This window comes from Rattus norvegicus, chromosome 13 (assembly GCF_036323735.1).
Source record: "Rattus norvegicus strain BN/NHsdMcwi chromosome 13, GRCr8, whole genome shotgun sequence".
Lineage (NCBI taxonomy): Eukaryota > Metazoa > Chordata > Mammalia > Rodentia > Muridae > Rattus > Rattus norvegicus.
The window spans coordinates 45,143,546-45,158,344 of record NC_086031.1 but is presented as its reverse complement, the minus strand read 5'-3'; the positions used below and the strand labels follow the sequence as shown (position 1 = coordinate 45,158,344).

The following is a 14,799-nucleotide window of genomic DNA, read 5'->3' as shown; positions in this document are numbered from 1 at the left end:
CTTACCTTGGAAATAACCGACTAAAGACAAAGGCAGCCTCTGTATCCACTCCCCAACACCCCTAGAGGCAAGAAGCAGAACAGAGATGTGTTAGCTTGGCTCTGGATGAAGCGTGTATTAAAGACCGAAGGGAAGACTTGCAGTGATTGGCAGTGAGGTAATTAAACAAGCTCAGGCAAGTCCCATTCAACCCTTTCCGGTAGTAAAGTAGTCTGAGGTATTCTTCTCTTACTTGTCCAAAGAGCAGGCTGGTTGAGAGAGTTTTGTAATCTTGGAGCTGGGAGGTGCCTTTTGTTGCTGCGGAACTCTTTCTTCAAAGAGAGTCAGAGAGCCCGATTTAAAAACAGAACAAAACAAACAAAAACCCTAGGAAAGCAAGATTGCACTGGTTGTGATGTAGGCAAGACAGAAAGAAAAAGCTATTTAGAAACTTCTAAAAGGTTATCATTGAAGAAAACGTCTTTACTTATATCACAGGCTAAGGCAACACTGAATAGAAGAAAGTAAAGTGTCCCAAATGGACAGATTCTTAGCTGTAAAGAGGGTGTGGATCTTCTGAGATGAGAGTGGAAACCGTGACTTTTACAAATCCAAAAGAGGGCCTCGATTGGACATTTGAAGATTCATGAATTATGCTCTTTGAAATAATTTCCAGTGTGCACCAGGTGGCGTGCTCGTCCGATGCGTGAAAGAACCTTTGGTTTTTCTGAAGGATCCAATGGGCTCATCTTACGTGTATGAGTTTATGTCTGTGCACCACATGTGTGCCTGCTACTCTCGGAAGTCAGAACAGGGCGTTGAACGCCCTGGAACTAGAATTATGAATGGTGGTGAACTGCCATGAGTGTGTTGGGAATCAGATCCGTTCTTGCAGAGGAGTTTTGCATCCTTAGGAAATCTGGTGGGTACCAAGCTCAACATCACAACCACCACCTCTTCTGTGGCTTAACAGCCTTTCTTTTCACTTCCATTTTAACTGTCGAAATGGACTTAACATACGGTACTTTCCAGCAAGAGTGAGGCTCGCTTTCACACATTAAAGATGCGTAGAGCTCTCCAAGCGGCCTGCTGAGCAGGAAAGCTGTGCGGCTGAAGCGCCCATGGCTGGTTTCACTGCTAGGTGAGTACTAAGAAGCACAGGTTCTGGAGCCTGTTTCCTCTTCAGCTAAAAGGACCAGCAAACACACTACCCTAAACAGCACGCCCCTCGCTCCGCCTCCAGCCTGCTCCCTCCGCAGCAGCATTACGCAGGCGCGGCACAGCGTGCGCGGTTGCTAGGCGACGCGGCTGCACCCGCGCGGTCTCCCTGCGGACCGCGCGAGCCCATCTCAGAGCCGCGGCTTGTAGTGAAGCCTGCAGGTGCGGGGCTAGAGGCGACCCACCGGGCCAACCGCCGCCTCTGTGCCCGCGGGGCGAGCTCGCGATGGGAGGCGCAGCCCGCGAGCGCGGGAGGAAGGACGCGGCGCTGCCGGGGGCCGGGCTCCCGCCGCAGCAGCGGAGGTAACGGCGCCCGGGTAGGAGCGGGAGGACTCCTTGCGGGTCTGGGCTGCCTGTCCATCAGGGCGGTGAGCGGGAAGGGAGGGGAAGGGCGGGCGGGACGGCGCGGCCTCGGGAGAGCCGGGGCTGGGACCTGTGCGCAAGACCTGTGAACCGCGCCCTGTTGCTCCGAGAGTCTGCGGAGCCCGCCCTGCCCCTGGGGTGGAAGAGCAGAGACCCAGGACCTTGTTCCCTAAATGCCGCCTGGCTTTGTGGGACCCCCGCATCCGGCCCTGGCTAAGGGAACCCAATCGGGTCGTTCGCCTCTGGCTGTTGCTCTGCAGATGCGGTGCTGGTCCCTGTGTGTTTCCTCGTGCTATATGGCAGAGGCCGGTCCGGTCCGGAAAATTGCCTTCTGTTATCAAAACACGCTGTCTGAACGTCAAAAAATTTTTTTTCTTTTTAGAAGACATTTTAATTTCTTGTGGGTTTTTTTAAAAGCCCTCTTTTATTCCTTTAACACTTCTGTTAAACTCCAGAAGTAATTTTATAAGACAGATCTCCAAAGTGACTGGAATAATTAAAGATATTTTTTAAAGACAATGAAAAATGTTACCTAGTCATGGTTGTGTTCGTAGTATATCATCTGAGATGACAACGTGAGCCGGTGACGCGTGTGACCGGGAAGTACGTAGTCTTGGGGAGCAGATAAAATGCATTATTCAAGGTCATCTTGTGGCTTTAGTAAGTCCTGACCCTTGTGTGCCTTCGCAGTGGAGGACCCACAGTGTTAAAAACAGACGCGTTCTGTACTCCTTTGGCATTTTAAACATCCCATATACCAGGAAATGAAGTGGAAACAGGAGAGAGATTCCGAACATTTTGTAACTTAAAGCACCCTGGTAGGTTCCTCTTGGCTGCCTTTTTTCACTAGTTAGGTTAGCTGTAAGTGGGTGCATAAAATAATAAAGAGAGGTCAGTCTGTTCCTTGCTAGTCTGAGTAGTTCTTTTTCTTCCCATACCTGTGAGCCTGTTCAGCGGGGGAAGGCAGCACAGCTGGGTGCTGAGACTGGAATTCAGGACTCGGACTCGGATTCTAAAACAGACTCCTCCATCAAGTTTATTTCTTTCTGCGTTTAGGTTTACTATTCAGATTAGTCTTCATTTTTAAGTAATATTAATTGGTGGTCTCATTTTTTTTTGAACAACATTCAGAAAGTAAGATTTGTTGTAACTATTTTGATTACTTATTATTTGTTAGTTAGAGACGGGTCTCTTTATTATGTAGTTCTGGCTGTCCTGGAACTCACTCTGTAGACTAGGCTGACCTCAAACTTAGAGATCCACCTGCCTCTGCCTCCTGAGTGAGGGGGTTAGAGGAGTGTGCCACCGCACCAGCCTGTTGTAACTATTTTAAAATTTGAATCTAGAAATATTTTCCTTTAAGAAGAAAAGGGAAACGTGTTGGTACAGAGGTGGAGCAGGATGTGGAGTAGTGTGAGTCTGAGGCCAGTCTGGTCTACATCACAAGTTTTAGAACAACCAGGGCTACGTAAGAAACCCTGTCTCAGAAAAAAATTAATTTTTAAAATGAAAGAGAAAGACTGGGATTCTTGTCTTCCATTGCTCAACACGCAGCTTGTTTTTGTGCAGTGTCAGAAAGGGTAAGAAACAGGGCCTGGGGTGTTTTGAAAATGCAAGCTCATTTTGTTTATTTACTGACCGGTTTTATCTGCAACCCGTTCTCCTAGGTTGGGGGATGGTGTCTATGATACCTTCATGATGATAGATGAAACCAAGTGCCCACCCTATACAAACACACTTTGCAATCCCTCTGAAGCACCTGTCTCCAGAAGGCTAAATGTAAGTAAGTAAACGATCCTTGAGGAAGAAGAAATGCTAGTTAATGTTCAGGCGTGGATCTGTATCGATGGCAACACAGACTTCCCTTTGTTGTTATGGCGTTGGTTTCTTTTGGCTTTGGGGGGGAGTTTATTTTGTTTTTTAAAACAATTATTGTTGGGATTTGGTTCAGTGGTAGAGCGGTTGCCTAGCAAGCACAAGGCCCTGCGTTCGGTCCCCAACTCTGAAAAAAAAAAGAAAAAAAAAACAAAACAATTATTGTTTTGACACAGCGTCTCAGTATGTAGTCCTGGCTGGCCTGGATCTCTGTGTAGACCATGCTGGATTCAAAGTCAGAGAGGTGCCTGCCTCTGTCTCCAGAGTGCTGGGATTAAATGGGTATGTTACCATACCCTGCTGGCTTCGATTTTGATTTCTCCTGATTTGGGGAAAACAGTTCCTGTGGTTTGAGTTTAGCTTTTGGGAACAGTTTGGATTTGAAATGCACCCTTTCCTTACTCCTTCTATTGGGGTAGGTGTGGCACTTGGGGAGGTACTCTTTTTTAGGTAATGTTTCTTTTTGATAGCAGATGACATACATAGAGTATTACAAAGGCTTCTTTTAACCGAAGTCACAAGGAAAATAACGTCAGAATTCACAATCAGTTCAGTTTTTCCCCTGTAGACCTGGCAGATCAGTATGTGAAAGACAGCTTTAAAAAAAAAAAAAAAAAAAAAAAAAAAGGGACTGGAGAGATGGCTCAGTGGCTAAGAGCACTGACTACTCTTCCAGAGGTCCTGAGTTCAAATCCCAGCAACCACATGGTGGCTCACAACCATCTGTAATGGGATCTGATGCCCTCATCTGGTGTGTCTGAACAGCTACAGTGTACTTATAATATGTAATAAATAAATCTTTTAGGGGCTGGGGATTTAGCTCAGTGGTAGAGCGCTTACCTAGGAAGCGCAAGGCCCTGGGTTCGATCCCCAGCTCCGAAAAAAAGAACCAAAAAAAAAAAAAAAAAAAAAAAAGAATAAATAAATCTTTTAAAAAAAAAACCCTCTTAAATTGTTTAAACAATAAGCCTGGGTTCACACCCCCCTACCTCCCCAGACAGGGTTTCTCTGTGTAGCCCTGGGTGTCCTGGAACTCACTCAGAGTGCTGGGGTCAAAGGCTGCACCACCACCTTTTGTCCAGCTTGGGTTTTGACTCATTCAGATCCTTTATGAACTCCAGACCCTTAGCTTTCCACACTGTTTTGTTTAAGGTAATAATGAAATGAATTCACAGTCCACAGGCATATGCAGAGTAGTGGAGCAGGGTTTGGATACATTCCAAGGCAAGGAGCCTGGGTCTGTGACTTGAAAATATGCTACAATGTGTCATCTGATGAAGCATCTGACTTCCTGAGCCAACTGCCTTGTACTTTTCCTGTGGTTCCTCTTACAATCTACATTTGTTGCTTTGTTCCTTTCTTCGTTTACTCTGGAATTTTACTTTAAAAGTAGTACATTTTATTTGTGCATGTTTTGTGCAGGTGTGTGTGTGTGTGTGTGTGTGTGTGTGTGTGTGTGTGTGTGTGTGACCAGACTTAGCGGCAAGCATCTGTATCTGAGGAGCCCTCTTGTTAGCTTGTAATTGTTTCTAGCTCTCCCCTAGGTTTTACCACTCACAGGGAGGCTAATAATACGACATGCTTGGTCTAAATATGTTTGGAAGTGTGGTCACCCTATTTTTAATCTCTTTTGGCGTCCAGTGGGGGTTCTTTCCATCCCTTCGAGTTTATTTCTGTGGTCTCTAAACACCTCAGAAAAATCCAGAGCCATCCCTGTGGGGACCATCCTATTCCCTGGCTCCCTGCTGTCAGTCATCGAAACACTGCATTGAAAACCTCCTGCATTTGGGCATCGGGCACAAACCTCATTTAACGTTAGGTCAGAGTCGATCCATGTTGATCTCTATCCTATAGGTCTCTCAAATTGTACTTCAGGATCAAGTGAATTTCTCACTGCATGTTGTTTAGAGTGACCGTTACAGGGAAGCCCTAAGGTTTTAGATTCTAATCCAACATGTCATTGCAAGGTCTTTTTTTTTTTTTTTTTAAACCCCTTTATCCACTCTTACTGTGTGTATGATGTAGATGTATGCTCTTTTGTCTTACTCTTTGGGGGTGGGGTCTCTCCGTCAAGAGCTCTCACACATGACCAGCCTTGCTACACAGTTTGCACAGCTGCTTGCTCTGGTTTTGCCTTCTGAAACTGGAATGAGGGTCAGGCTGTCTCCCCACCCAGTGCAAACGCGCTAGCCTCTGCCCTCTCTCCTCAGCCTCTGTTATTCGCAAACTCGACTGCAATGGTACTCTTTGACCCTGTGGGGGCACTTACAATCTCTAATGCTATGGCTCCGTTCGGAGTACCCATCAGTCTTGGCACAGTCGGCCTCATCACCTCAGCACTTCACAGGGTCCTTTCGCACGCTGAGCTAAGCTGTCAGTCATCACTCTAAAGGCTTTCACTGGACTAAATTCTTTGTCCCAGAGATTTGAGGTCAGAGGCTGGTAGGAGGTAGGAGTTTTTGTTTGGGTGGTCTTAGGTGGGGATTGAACCCAGGACCTCATGCACGGTAGACAGACTGAGGCACATCCTCTCCTCCCAAGGGTAGGTTTTTATATCTGGATTAGGAAATTACTCATTCTGAATTTTCCAGCAGGATTTTTTTTTTTTTTTAGGGCTCAACTAATATAGCACATTTTATTTAAAACCCAATATGCTTTCCACATTAATGGTACACATGAAGCATTCTTAAGAAATAAAACATAACTCTTGCGTGATCTGTCTCTTGTACATAATTACGTGGTTAACTTGATACTGTATACATGACTCTTGTTGGTTTCTGTTTGTTTTGTTGTTGTTTGAGACAGGGTTTTGATGTGTAGCCCTGGCTCTCCTGGAACTCGCTCTATAGACCAGGCTGGCCTCTGACTCAGAGATCTGCCTGCCTCTGCTTCCAGATGCTAGGATTAAAGGTGTGCATCACCGGCGCCTGGTTTATATACCTTTCTAATTATCACGATTATAGTCATAGGCTAGAAATATATATAGCATTTTATAACTACTAACATTTTATATATGAATACTGGTGTCTAATCTAAGGGTTTCTGTGTCTGTGAACAGACACCGTGACCAAGGCAAGCGTTGTGAAGGACAGCATTTCATTGGGGCTGGCTTACAGGTTCAGAGGTCCAGTCCATCATCATCGAGGCAGCACACACTGCAGCATGTAGACAGTCACTGCTATGTAGCTGAGAGTTCTGCATCTGGATTGACAGGCAGCAGGAAGAGTGACACTGGACCTGGCTTGAGGGCCCGCCCCCAGTGACACACTTCCTCCAACAAGGCCACACCTAACAGCGCCACTCCCTTTGGGCCTATGGGGGCCATTTTCATTCAAACCACCACAGCTGTAGATTGAGGGAAAAGGGAAAGAGTGTTTTATTATTGGCACAGAAGACTTGGTATATAGTCGATTCTTATAAGGATTTGAGATTTATAAGAAAGGGAAACATGGCAAGGAAAGATTCTTTTGTGTGGCAAAAACCCTTATTGGGATTTCCCCAGTTTGCTGGAAATCTGAGCTGTGATAATCTACAGTGGAACACGTCTGCGCCATCCACTGCCCTGTAAGCCACACTTCAGGAAGGGGCAGGGTGAGGGAAGGCCAGCAGGCACAGGTGAGGGAGAGGACGAAATGAGGTTGGCATCTACAGAAGAACTGGGGGGCAGAGACAGGACAGCCCTGGTTACGTTTCTAGGGACTTTATGAAACCTGGACATGCCCTGTGAAATTCTGGGAAGTGCCAAGGACTTAATTTGCAGAGAGTGCAGATAAGGTCTTGACGGAAAGAAAAGCCAGGAGTCAGGAGAGTTAGGACTTAATTTGCAGAGAGTGCAGATAAGGTCTTGACGGAAAGAAAAGCCAGGCGTCATTCTTAGTTCTGTTAGAGTGATTCTATGGAAATTAGACCTCTGTTAAATACTTGTTCTTCGTGATGTACTGTGCCTGAGACCCTCTCTTTATCACACACGGGAAGTGAAGGCCTTCAGAGTCAATGCAGCCTTTACCAGGCAGAGAAGTTTCCAGGGGCAGGCACAGGAGCACAGATAACGTCCCACCAGCCCGATGATAACCCTTGAGAGGCGTTCCTTTGCATTAAAGCAGTGGTTTTATGATTAAGCTTGAATATCTCTAGAAAGGTAACATTAAACTGAACAGCAAGCAGAAGGCAGCCTTTATGTAAAGGGAGGAATGGGGTTAGGTGTTTTCCATGCAAAAACTTACTGCTGGGCCCTTCTTTGGCCAGATACTTGGCTGATATTTAGTAGAAAGAGCTTTAATATGGATGGAGTCACCACAACAGGAAGAGAAAATCCATGGGGGTTGGGGGGGGAGGAAAAGGGAGAGAGAATACAGGAGCATGAGTGGGCCACATTTTGAGAACTTCACATAGCGGTAGCCAGCGTTTTTGCATAAGTTTTATAGTTTGTGATAGCCTGTTTTGAATATGGACTCCCACGACTGCTGCAAGTAAGTGTTGTCCACATTTTACACAGGAAGAAACAAAAGTTATGCAAAGTTCCAGGTCATAGAGCTTTGAGTAGTACTGCCCTTCTGACTTGGTATATCTGAACAGTGCATTCCAAAGAGTTTAGCAGTAAATGTTTAGTTATATTAAAATTAGATAGTGATTTAAGGAGAAATGACCAAGTTGCATACAGATACTCTTTTTTGGTACATAAATCTAACTAAAACCAAGCCATTGTTCTTTGCCCAGCTCAGCCTTATAGGTAGGTTAAAGTTCTTAAGAGTACCTGGTTTTTAGTACCGAGCCACATAGTGAACAGTAGGTATTCTGTCGTACTGGATAGACAGATGGAAGGAAGGAGGGAACTCATCTCTGATCTGTCTGACTGTCTTTCCTTTGTGTGGCCCTGGCTGTCCTGGAACTCACTCTGTAGACCAGGCTGGCCTTAAACTTTAAGAGATCTGCTCGTCTGCCTGCCTCTGCCTCCTGAGTGCTGGGGTTAAAGGTGTGCACCACCAATGCCCCGCTACATTCCTACTTTCCATTTCTAAAGATGAGCTGGCTCTGTGGGTAAACGCTCTTCCCAGCACGCCTGAGTCCAGCCCCTGGGAAATGTACGGTCGAGGGAGAGAACTGGAAAGCTGTTCTCTGGCCTCCACATGTGCGTCAGGGCACTTGCCCTCCGCCCTTCAAGAAATAATAAGAATCATAACAGTATGAGACTAGTATGATGCTACAGAGAGAAGACTGAAATTGGGTCTTGAAGGCATATTGGATGAGTGGATGGTGGATGGGGCGGGGAGGGGACTAAAGAGGTCTTCTGTCTTAGTCAGGGTTTCCATCACTGTGAAGAGACCATGACCAAGGCAACTCTCGAAAAGGACATTCAGTGGGGCTGACTTACAGTTTCAGAGGTTCAGTCCATTATCATCAGGGCAGGAAGCATGGCAGTGTCCAGGCGGGCATGGTGCTAGAAGAGTTGAGAGTTCTACTTTCAAAGGAAGCCAGGAGAAGACTGTCTCCAGGCAGCTAGGAGGAGACTCTCAAAGCCCACCCCAACAGTTTCCCTAACAAGGCCACACCTACTCTAACAAGGCCACACCTCCTAATAGTGGGGGTGGGGATGGGGGAGACAAGCCAAGCATATTCAAAAAACCATCACAGGCTCTCAGTTCAAAGAATTAAGAGAAGGAATGTAGCTTACTGAAGGGCAGTAAAGAGTGACCCTGGCTAGAACAAAGCTGGCCACATGTAGGAGCTGTGGTGGATGTGTTCAAGGGATCGAAGGATTGATGAAAGGCATCTCCAGAGACTGTTGCTTCTTTTTTTTTTTCCTATTTGGGACTTTGCTTTTTCCTCTCTCTCCCCCTCCCTCCCTCCCTCCCTCTCTCTCCCCTTTTCCCCCTTCCTCTTCTTTTTCTCTTTCTGTTTATCTCTTCTGTGAATGTATGTATGTATGTATGTATGCATGCATGTATGTGACTGTGGTATACTGTGTGGTGTAAGCATATGTGCATATGTATATGTGCACGCCTATGAATTCATGAGTATCTTAGCTAAGGTTTTATTACTGTGAAAAGACACTGTGACCAAGGCAACTCTTACAAAGAAAAACATTTAGGTAGGGCTGGTTTACAGGTTCAGAGGTTCAGTCCATTACGGGAAACCGGCAGACGTGATGCTAGAGAAGGAGCCGAGAGTTTCTTCATCTTGATCCAAGGGGAGCAGAAGGGGACAGGGTACCACACTGATATAACTTGAGCATAGGAGGCCTCAAAGCCTGCCCCCCCACTGTGACACACTTCCTTCAGCAAGGCCACACCTCCTAATAGTGCCCCTCCCTATGGGCCAAGCATTCAAACCCATGAGACTGTAGGGTATGTTCCTCTTGAACCCCATATGGCTGTGTGCATTTCCGAAGCCAGAGGAGACCATCACCTGTCCTGCTCTAATGTTCTCCTCCATATTCCTTTGAGACAGAGTCTGTCAGTAAATCTGGCGCTAGTCTGACTGTCTGTCTCTGTACCCCATAGCCCTGGGCCTCCAGGCACATGGGTAGCTTTTCACATAGGTACTAGGACCTAAACTTACTGTGTTCTCATTCTTACCACTGAGCCATCTCTCCAGTCCCTTGCTTGGGTTTTTTAACTTTAAAATAAGCATACCAATGTGTGTGGTTGTCGCTTGTTCAGGGAGAAGGCCCCTTCCCCGTCCTCCTGTCTCTCGTCCATTAACCGTGTTCACTCTCTTCTCGCACAGATTACCACTGAGCCATTCACGAGAGGCCACACTCAGCACTTCGTGAGTGGGGGTGTGATGAAGGTGGAGCAACTGTTTCAAGAATTTGGCAGCAGAAGAACCAGTACTCTCCAGTCCGATGGCGTCAGCAACTCCGAAAAGTCCTCTCCTGCTTCTCAGGGGAAGAGTTCAGACAGCCTGGGTACAGTGAAGTGCAGCCTCTCATCCAGACCATCTAAGGTGCTCCCGCTGACTCCTGAGCAAGCTCTGAAGCAGTACAAGCACCACCTCACCGCCTACGAGAAGCTGGAGATCATCAGCTACCCAGAAATCTACTTCGTGGGCCCGAATGCCAAGAAGCGGCAAGGAGTTATTGGTGGTCCCAATAACGGGGGGTACGACGATGCGGACGGGGCCTATATCCACGTGCCTCGAGACCATCTGGCTTACCGCTATGAGGTGCTGAAAATTATTGGCAAGGGGAGTTTTGGACAGGTAGCCCGGGTCTACGATCACAAACTCCGACAGTACGTGGCCCTGAAAATGGTGCGCAACGAGAAGCGCTTTCACCGCCAGGCAGCCGAGGAGATCCGGATTCTGGAGCATCTTAAAAAGCAAGACAAAACTGGGAGCATGAATGTCATCCACATGTTAGAAAGCTTCACCTTCCGGAACCACGTGTGCATGGCCTTTGAGTTGCTAAGCATAGACCTGTACGAGCTCATTAAAAAAAACAAGTTTCAGGGCTTCAGCGTCCAGTTGGTCCGGAAGTTCGCCCAGTCCATCCTGCAGTCCTTGGACGCCCTTCACAAAAATAAGATCATTCACTGTGATCTGAAGCCTGAGAACATTCTCCTGAAGCATCACGGACGGAGCGCGACCAAGGTCATTGACTTCGGGTCCAGCTGTTTTGAGTATCAGAAACTTTACACGTACATCCAGTCCCGTTTCTACAGAGCCCCGGAAATCATCTTGGGGTGCCGCTACAGCACGCCAATTGACATATGGAGTTTTGGTTGCATCCTCGCAGAACTTTTGACAGGACAGCCCCTGTTCCCAGGAGAGGATGAAGGAGACCAGTTGGCCTGCATGATGGAGTTGCTAGGAATGCCACCACAGAAACTTCTGGAGCAATCCAAACGTGCCAAGTACTTTATTAACTCCAAAGGCTTGCCTCGATACTGCTCCGTAACTACCCAGACGGACGGGAGGGTTGTGCTTCTCGGGGGCCGCTCACGCAGGGGTAAAAAGCGAGGCCCACCAGGCAGCAAAGACTGGGCAGCCGCGCTGAAGGGGTGCGATGACTACTTGTTCATAGAGTTTCTGAAAAGGTGCCTTCAGTGGGACCCCTCTGCCCGCCTCACCCCAGCTCAAGCATTAAGACATCCTTGGATTAGCAAGTCTGCACCCAGGCCCCTCACCACGGACAAGGTGTCAGGGAAACGGGTAGTTAATCCTACAAATGCTTTCCAGGGACTGGGCTCCAAGCTGCCTCCAGTCGTTGGAATCGCCAGTAAGCTTAAAGCTAACCTAATGTCGGAAACCAGTGGTAGTATACCTCTGTGCAGTGTATTGCCAAAGCTGATCAGCTAATGGACCACTCAGACTCATACATACGTATTTTTAATTACCTTACAGACATGCAAATGGAAAAAAAAATAATTGAAGCCCATTCACCGATGGATATGTTTTTGTTAGACTTTTTTTTTTTAACAAGGCAGAACATTTTTATATGACTATAAACAAACGCTTCAAGGGCTAATGTCTAACCAGCTTGTATTGGCCATCTGGAGTATACATTAAATGACTTTTTAATAGGTCAGTGCATCGTCCTCATTCCCTTTGGAGGTTCTTCAACCCACGTATTACCCTCTTGGTTTAAATCTCTCTCAAGATAGAAGATACTTTTATGTTTCTAGCTTTTTTTATTTTATGTACATTGGTGGTTCGCATGAATGCCTGTGTTTAGGGTGTCAGATCCTGGAGTTAGACAGTTGTCATCTGCCATGTGGGTGCTGGGAATTGAACCTATGTCTTCTGGAAGGGCATTCAGAGATCTTAACCACTGAGCCATCTCTCTAGCTGCTAGATAGTAGATACTCTAAAAACATAAGCTGTTTCTCTCTTCGTCTCCCTTAGCATCTACTGTGGAGGGTATTGGGGTGTGGGAGGCATGGACGGAAGGCAGAGCTGGAAGTCTTTACCCCAGCAAACAGTTCTGGGGGGCTCATTCTAGGTGGGAAGACTCGCAGAAGAATACAGGTAGCTGTTTGTCACCTGGGGAGCTGTCGCCATGGTTCAGTTTTTAGTTCTCTGGTTTCCATGTTTAGTTCATAATATTTTATGGTTTCGTTTTTTATTATTTGGCCTCCGATTTATAGCCTGGGTACTCAGTGGTTCACAGATCTTAAGACTTTACCAAATAACACTGTGGTTAATTCTCTGCTTTCATAATTCCCCCCAAAGGCCAGCGTGTTAAAGGCCCACTCCCCAGCACTGTGGGGACATACTGGGGTCTCCTAAGTCATGGGCCTCAGTGTTGGATGTTGGGCTGTTCATTGTGAATGTGTTTTAAAGAGGACGGTGGAGCCCTGGTCTCATTCTCTTATTTTTTTTTTTTTAAAGAAGATTTATCTATTTATTTATGTATATAAGTACACTGTTGCTGTCTTCAGACACCAGAAGAGGGCATCAGATCCCATTACAGGTGGTTATGAGCCACCATGTGGTTGCTGGGAATCGAACTCAGGACCTCTGGAAGAGCAGTCAGTGCTCTTAACCGCTGAGCCGTCTCTCCAGCCCTCATTCTCTTAACTGCTGGCCCATCATGTGAATGGCTTTGCGCCATCAAACACTCCACTGTGATGTGATACCACAGGCCTAGGCCAACAGAATGAACCCTCTGAACATAATAAAGCTTCCACATATAAACTCATTACCGTGGGTATTTGTTAACAGAAATAAAGAGTTAACCCATACTGATTTTAAAGCCAACTCATGCTCCTTTCTTGGGCCAACTCAAAAGAAGCCAACTTTATGTCATAAATGACCCAGGGCATCAAAGGTAGACTCAGCATGAAAAGCACAGTCCCTTCCTTAGTCATCAGTGGCCAGACCACTACCTGCATTGTCTCGGACTCCAGACTTTATGTAAGTGATTACCGTAAGGTAACCTCCCAGCAAATTAAATGCCACTTGCACCTCCATGTTCCACACTTTCACTCTGAACACCCCACCCTTCCCTGGACTCCTAGTGAACCCCCATTATAAGAAGAAAAACATCTGAGAGTCCAGAAATACAATCCTACATTTTCCCTAGTCTTCAGTGGCCTTCCTTTCTCTATAAGGACTAAAAGTTAAAACAACAAAACCTAGCAGTGCCTGGGGCTGCTACTGCGGGTCTCAGTGGAATGGTGTAGAGCGCCGGGAGCTAAGTAACCCACAGCACCTGCTTTTGTTTTAGTTTTTCCATCTCACCTTTGTTCATAGCCCTTGGGCACAGACGTGGCCGACTGCTGCGGGCACCGTGAAAGTTGGTCTCAACCTGTGGGTCTCAACCCTTTTGTGATTCAAGCGACTCTTGCAGGGGTCTCATATCAGATATAACAGTAGCAAAATTACAGTTACGAAATAGCATCATTTTGTGGTTGGGGATTACCTCAATATGAGGAACTGTATTTAAGGGTCACAGCACTTAGGAAGGTTGATAGACACTGTCTCAGATGGAATTATCATTGTATTGCCATGTGACAAAGTTCAATTTTTCCTCTTCCCAGCACTAAGGCCAGAGGCAGAACGCTCAGACCCGCTATGGCCACTTGAAGTTTTTGTCCTTTGGGTGTTAGATGACTCAAACTTTAATCCTGGCTTAGAAAAGACAATCCCTCGGGTAGCACAAGGCCCTGGGTTCGGTCCCCAGCTCCGGAAAAAAAAAAAAAAAAAAGACAATCCCACAGCTCCTGGTAACTCCTACTAGATTCTCTGACTTACAGAAGAAACTCGGTCCCCCATGTTATCTACACAGAGCACACGTTAAGGTGGTTTTGCCTTTCCCTATCAGTGTGGAAGGCCTGCTCTCCCAAGCAGACAGTTGAAAGGGTCACTAAGTGACATATTCGTTTTTGTTGTTTGTTTGTATGAGCAATCCTTGCCAGCCAGCACAGAGTCCGAACTTTAGAAGGGAAACCATGGTGGAGGCTGTCACAAGTTTTTCCTGCTGGACAGACCGAAGTGTGGACCTGAGCTCATTGAAACTGGGCTAAGTGGAAGGTTGTAAACGGCCCATGCTTTTACAAAAGCTATAGAAAGCTCAGAAAAGGTGAATGGATAAATTTCTGTCTAAACTTGGCAGCCGGAGCATGACGCACAGCACAGTCATTCCCATTGGCCAGCCTACCTCCTGCAGTGACTCAGGTTTGGGGAAAGTAGGCTGTTCTTAAAAACATAGAACTGGCTGTACTAATCAATCTGAGGTGCTCTGCAGGTGTTTTTTAGAAGCTCTTGCTCTGCCCTCTCAGCAGGGAGGGACTTAGGTTGCCGCTGGATAGCTCTCTGGCAATCTCTGTTACACAGCCGTTTCAGTGGAACACATCAAGTTGGCTGCCTTGGGGGCTCTCTAAACTGAGGAGAACCAATTCCATCCCCAAATTGTTACCAACA

The 14,799-nt window shown here is 46.6% G+C and overlaps 1 protein-coding gene and 1 long non-coding RNA gene across 6 annotated transcripts; one reads left to right on the top strand and one right to left on the bottom strand.

Moving 5' to 3' along the window:
• The first annotated feature begins 1,262 nt into the window (after positions 1-1,262).
• Positions 1,263-11,962, top strand: Dyrk3 (dual specificity tyrosine phosphorylation regulated kinase 3). 4 transcript variants are annotated; one of them, XM_039090693.2, is made up of 3 exons: positions 1,263-1,500; positions 3,266-3,343; positions 10,162-11,962. In XM_039090693.2, the coding sequence occupies exon 3, from the start codon at positions 10,219-10,221 to the stop codon at positions 11,731-11,733; it is 1,515 nt and encodes a 504-aa protein (XP_038946621.1). In that variant the 5' UTR covers positions 1,263-1,500; positions 3,266-3,343; positions 10,162-10,218; the 3' UTR covers positions 11,734-11,962. The 4 variants fall into 4 exon arrangements, with proteins under 4 accessions (XP_038946621.1, XP_038946619.1, XP_038946622.1 ...); XM_039090691.2 differs by having other exon boundaries at positions 1,263-1,514; positions 3,228-3,339; XM_039090694.2 differs by having other exon boundaries at positions 1,264-1,500; positions 3,266-3,339.
• On the bottom strand, positions 2,296-9,226 carry LOC134481556 (uncharacterized). 2 transcript variants are annotated; one of them, XR_010057194.1, is made up of 3 exons: positions 8,807-9,226; positions 6,550-6,780; positions 2,296-3,562 (listed from the first exon to the last, which is right to left on the bottom strand). It is a non-coding gene; the product is annotated as an uncharacterized LOC134481556 (long non-coding RNA). The 2 variants fall into 2 exon arrangements; XR_010057193.1 differs by having other exon boundaries at positions 6,550-9,226.
• Positions 11,963-14,799: the final 2,837 nt, after the last annotated feature.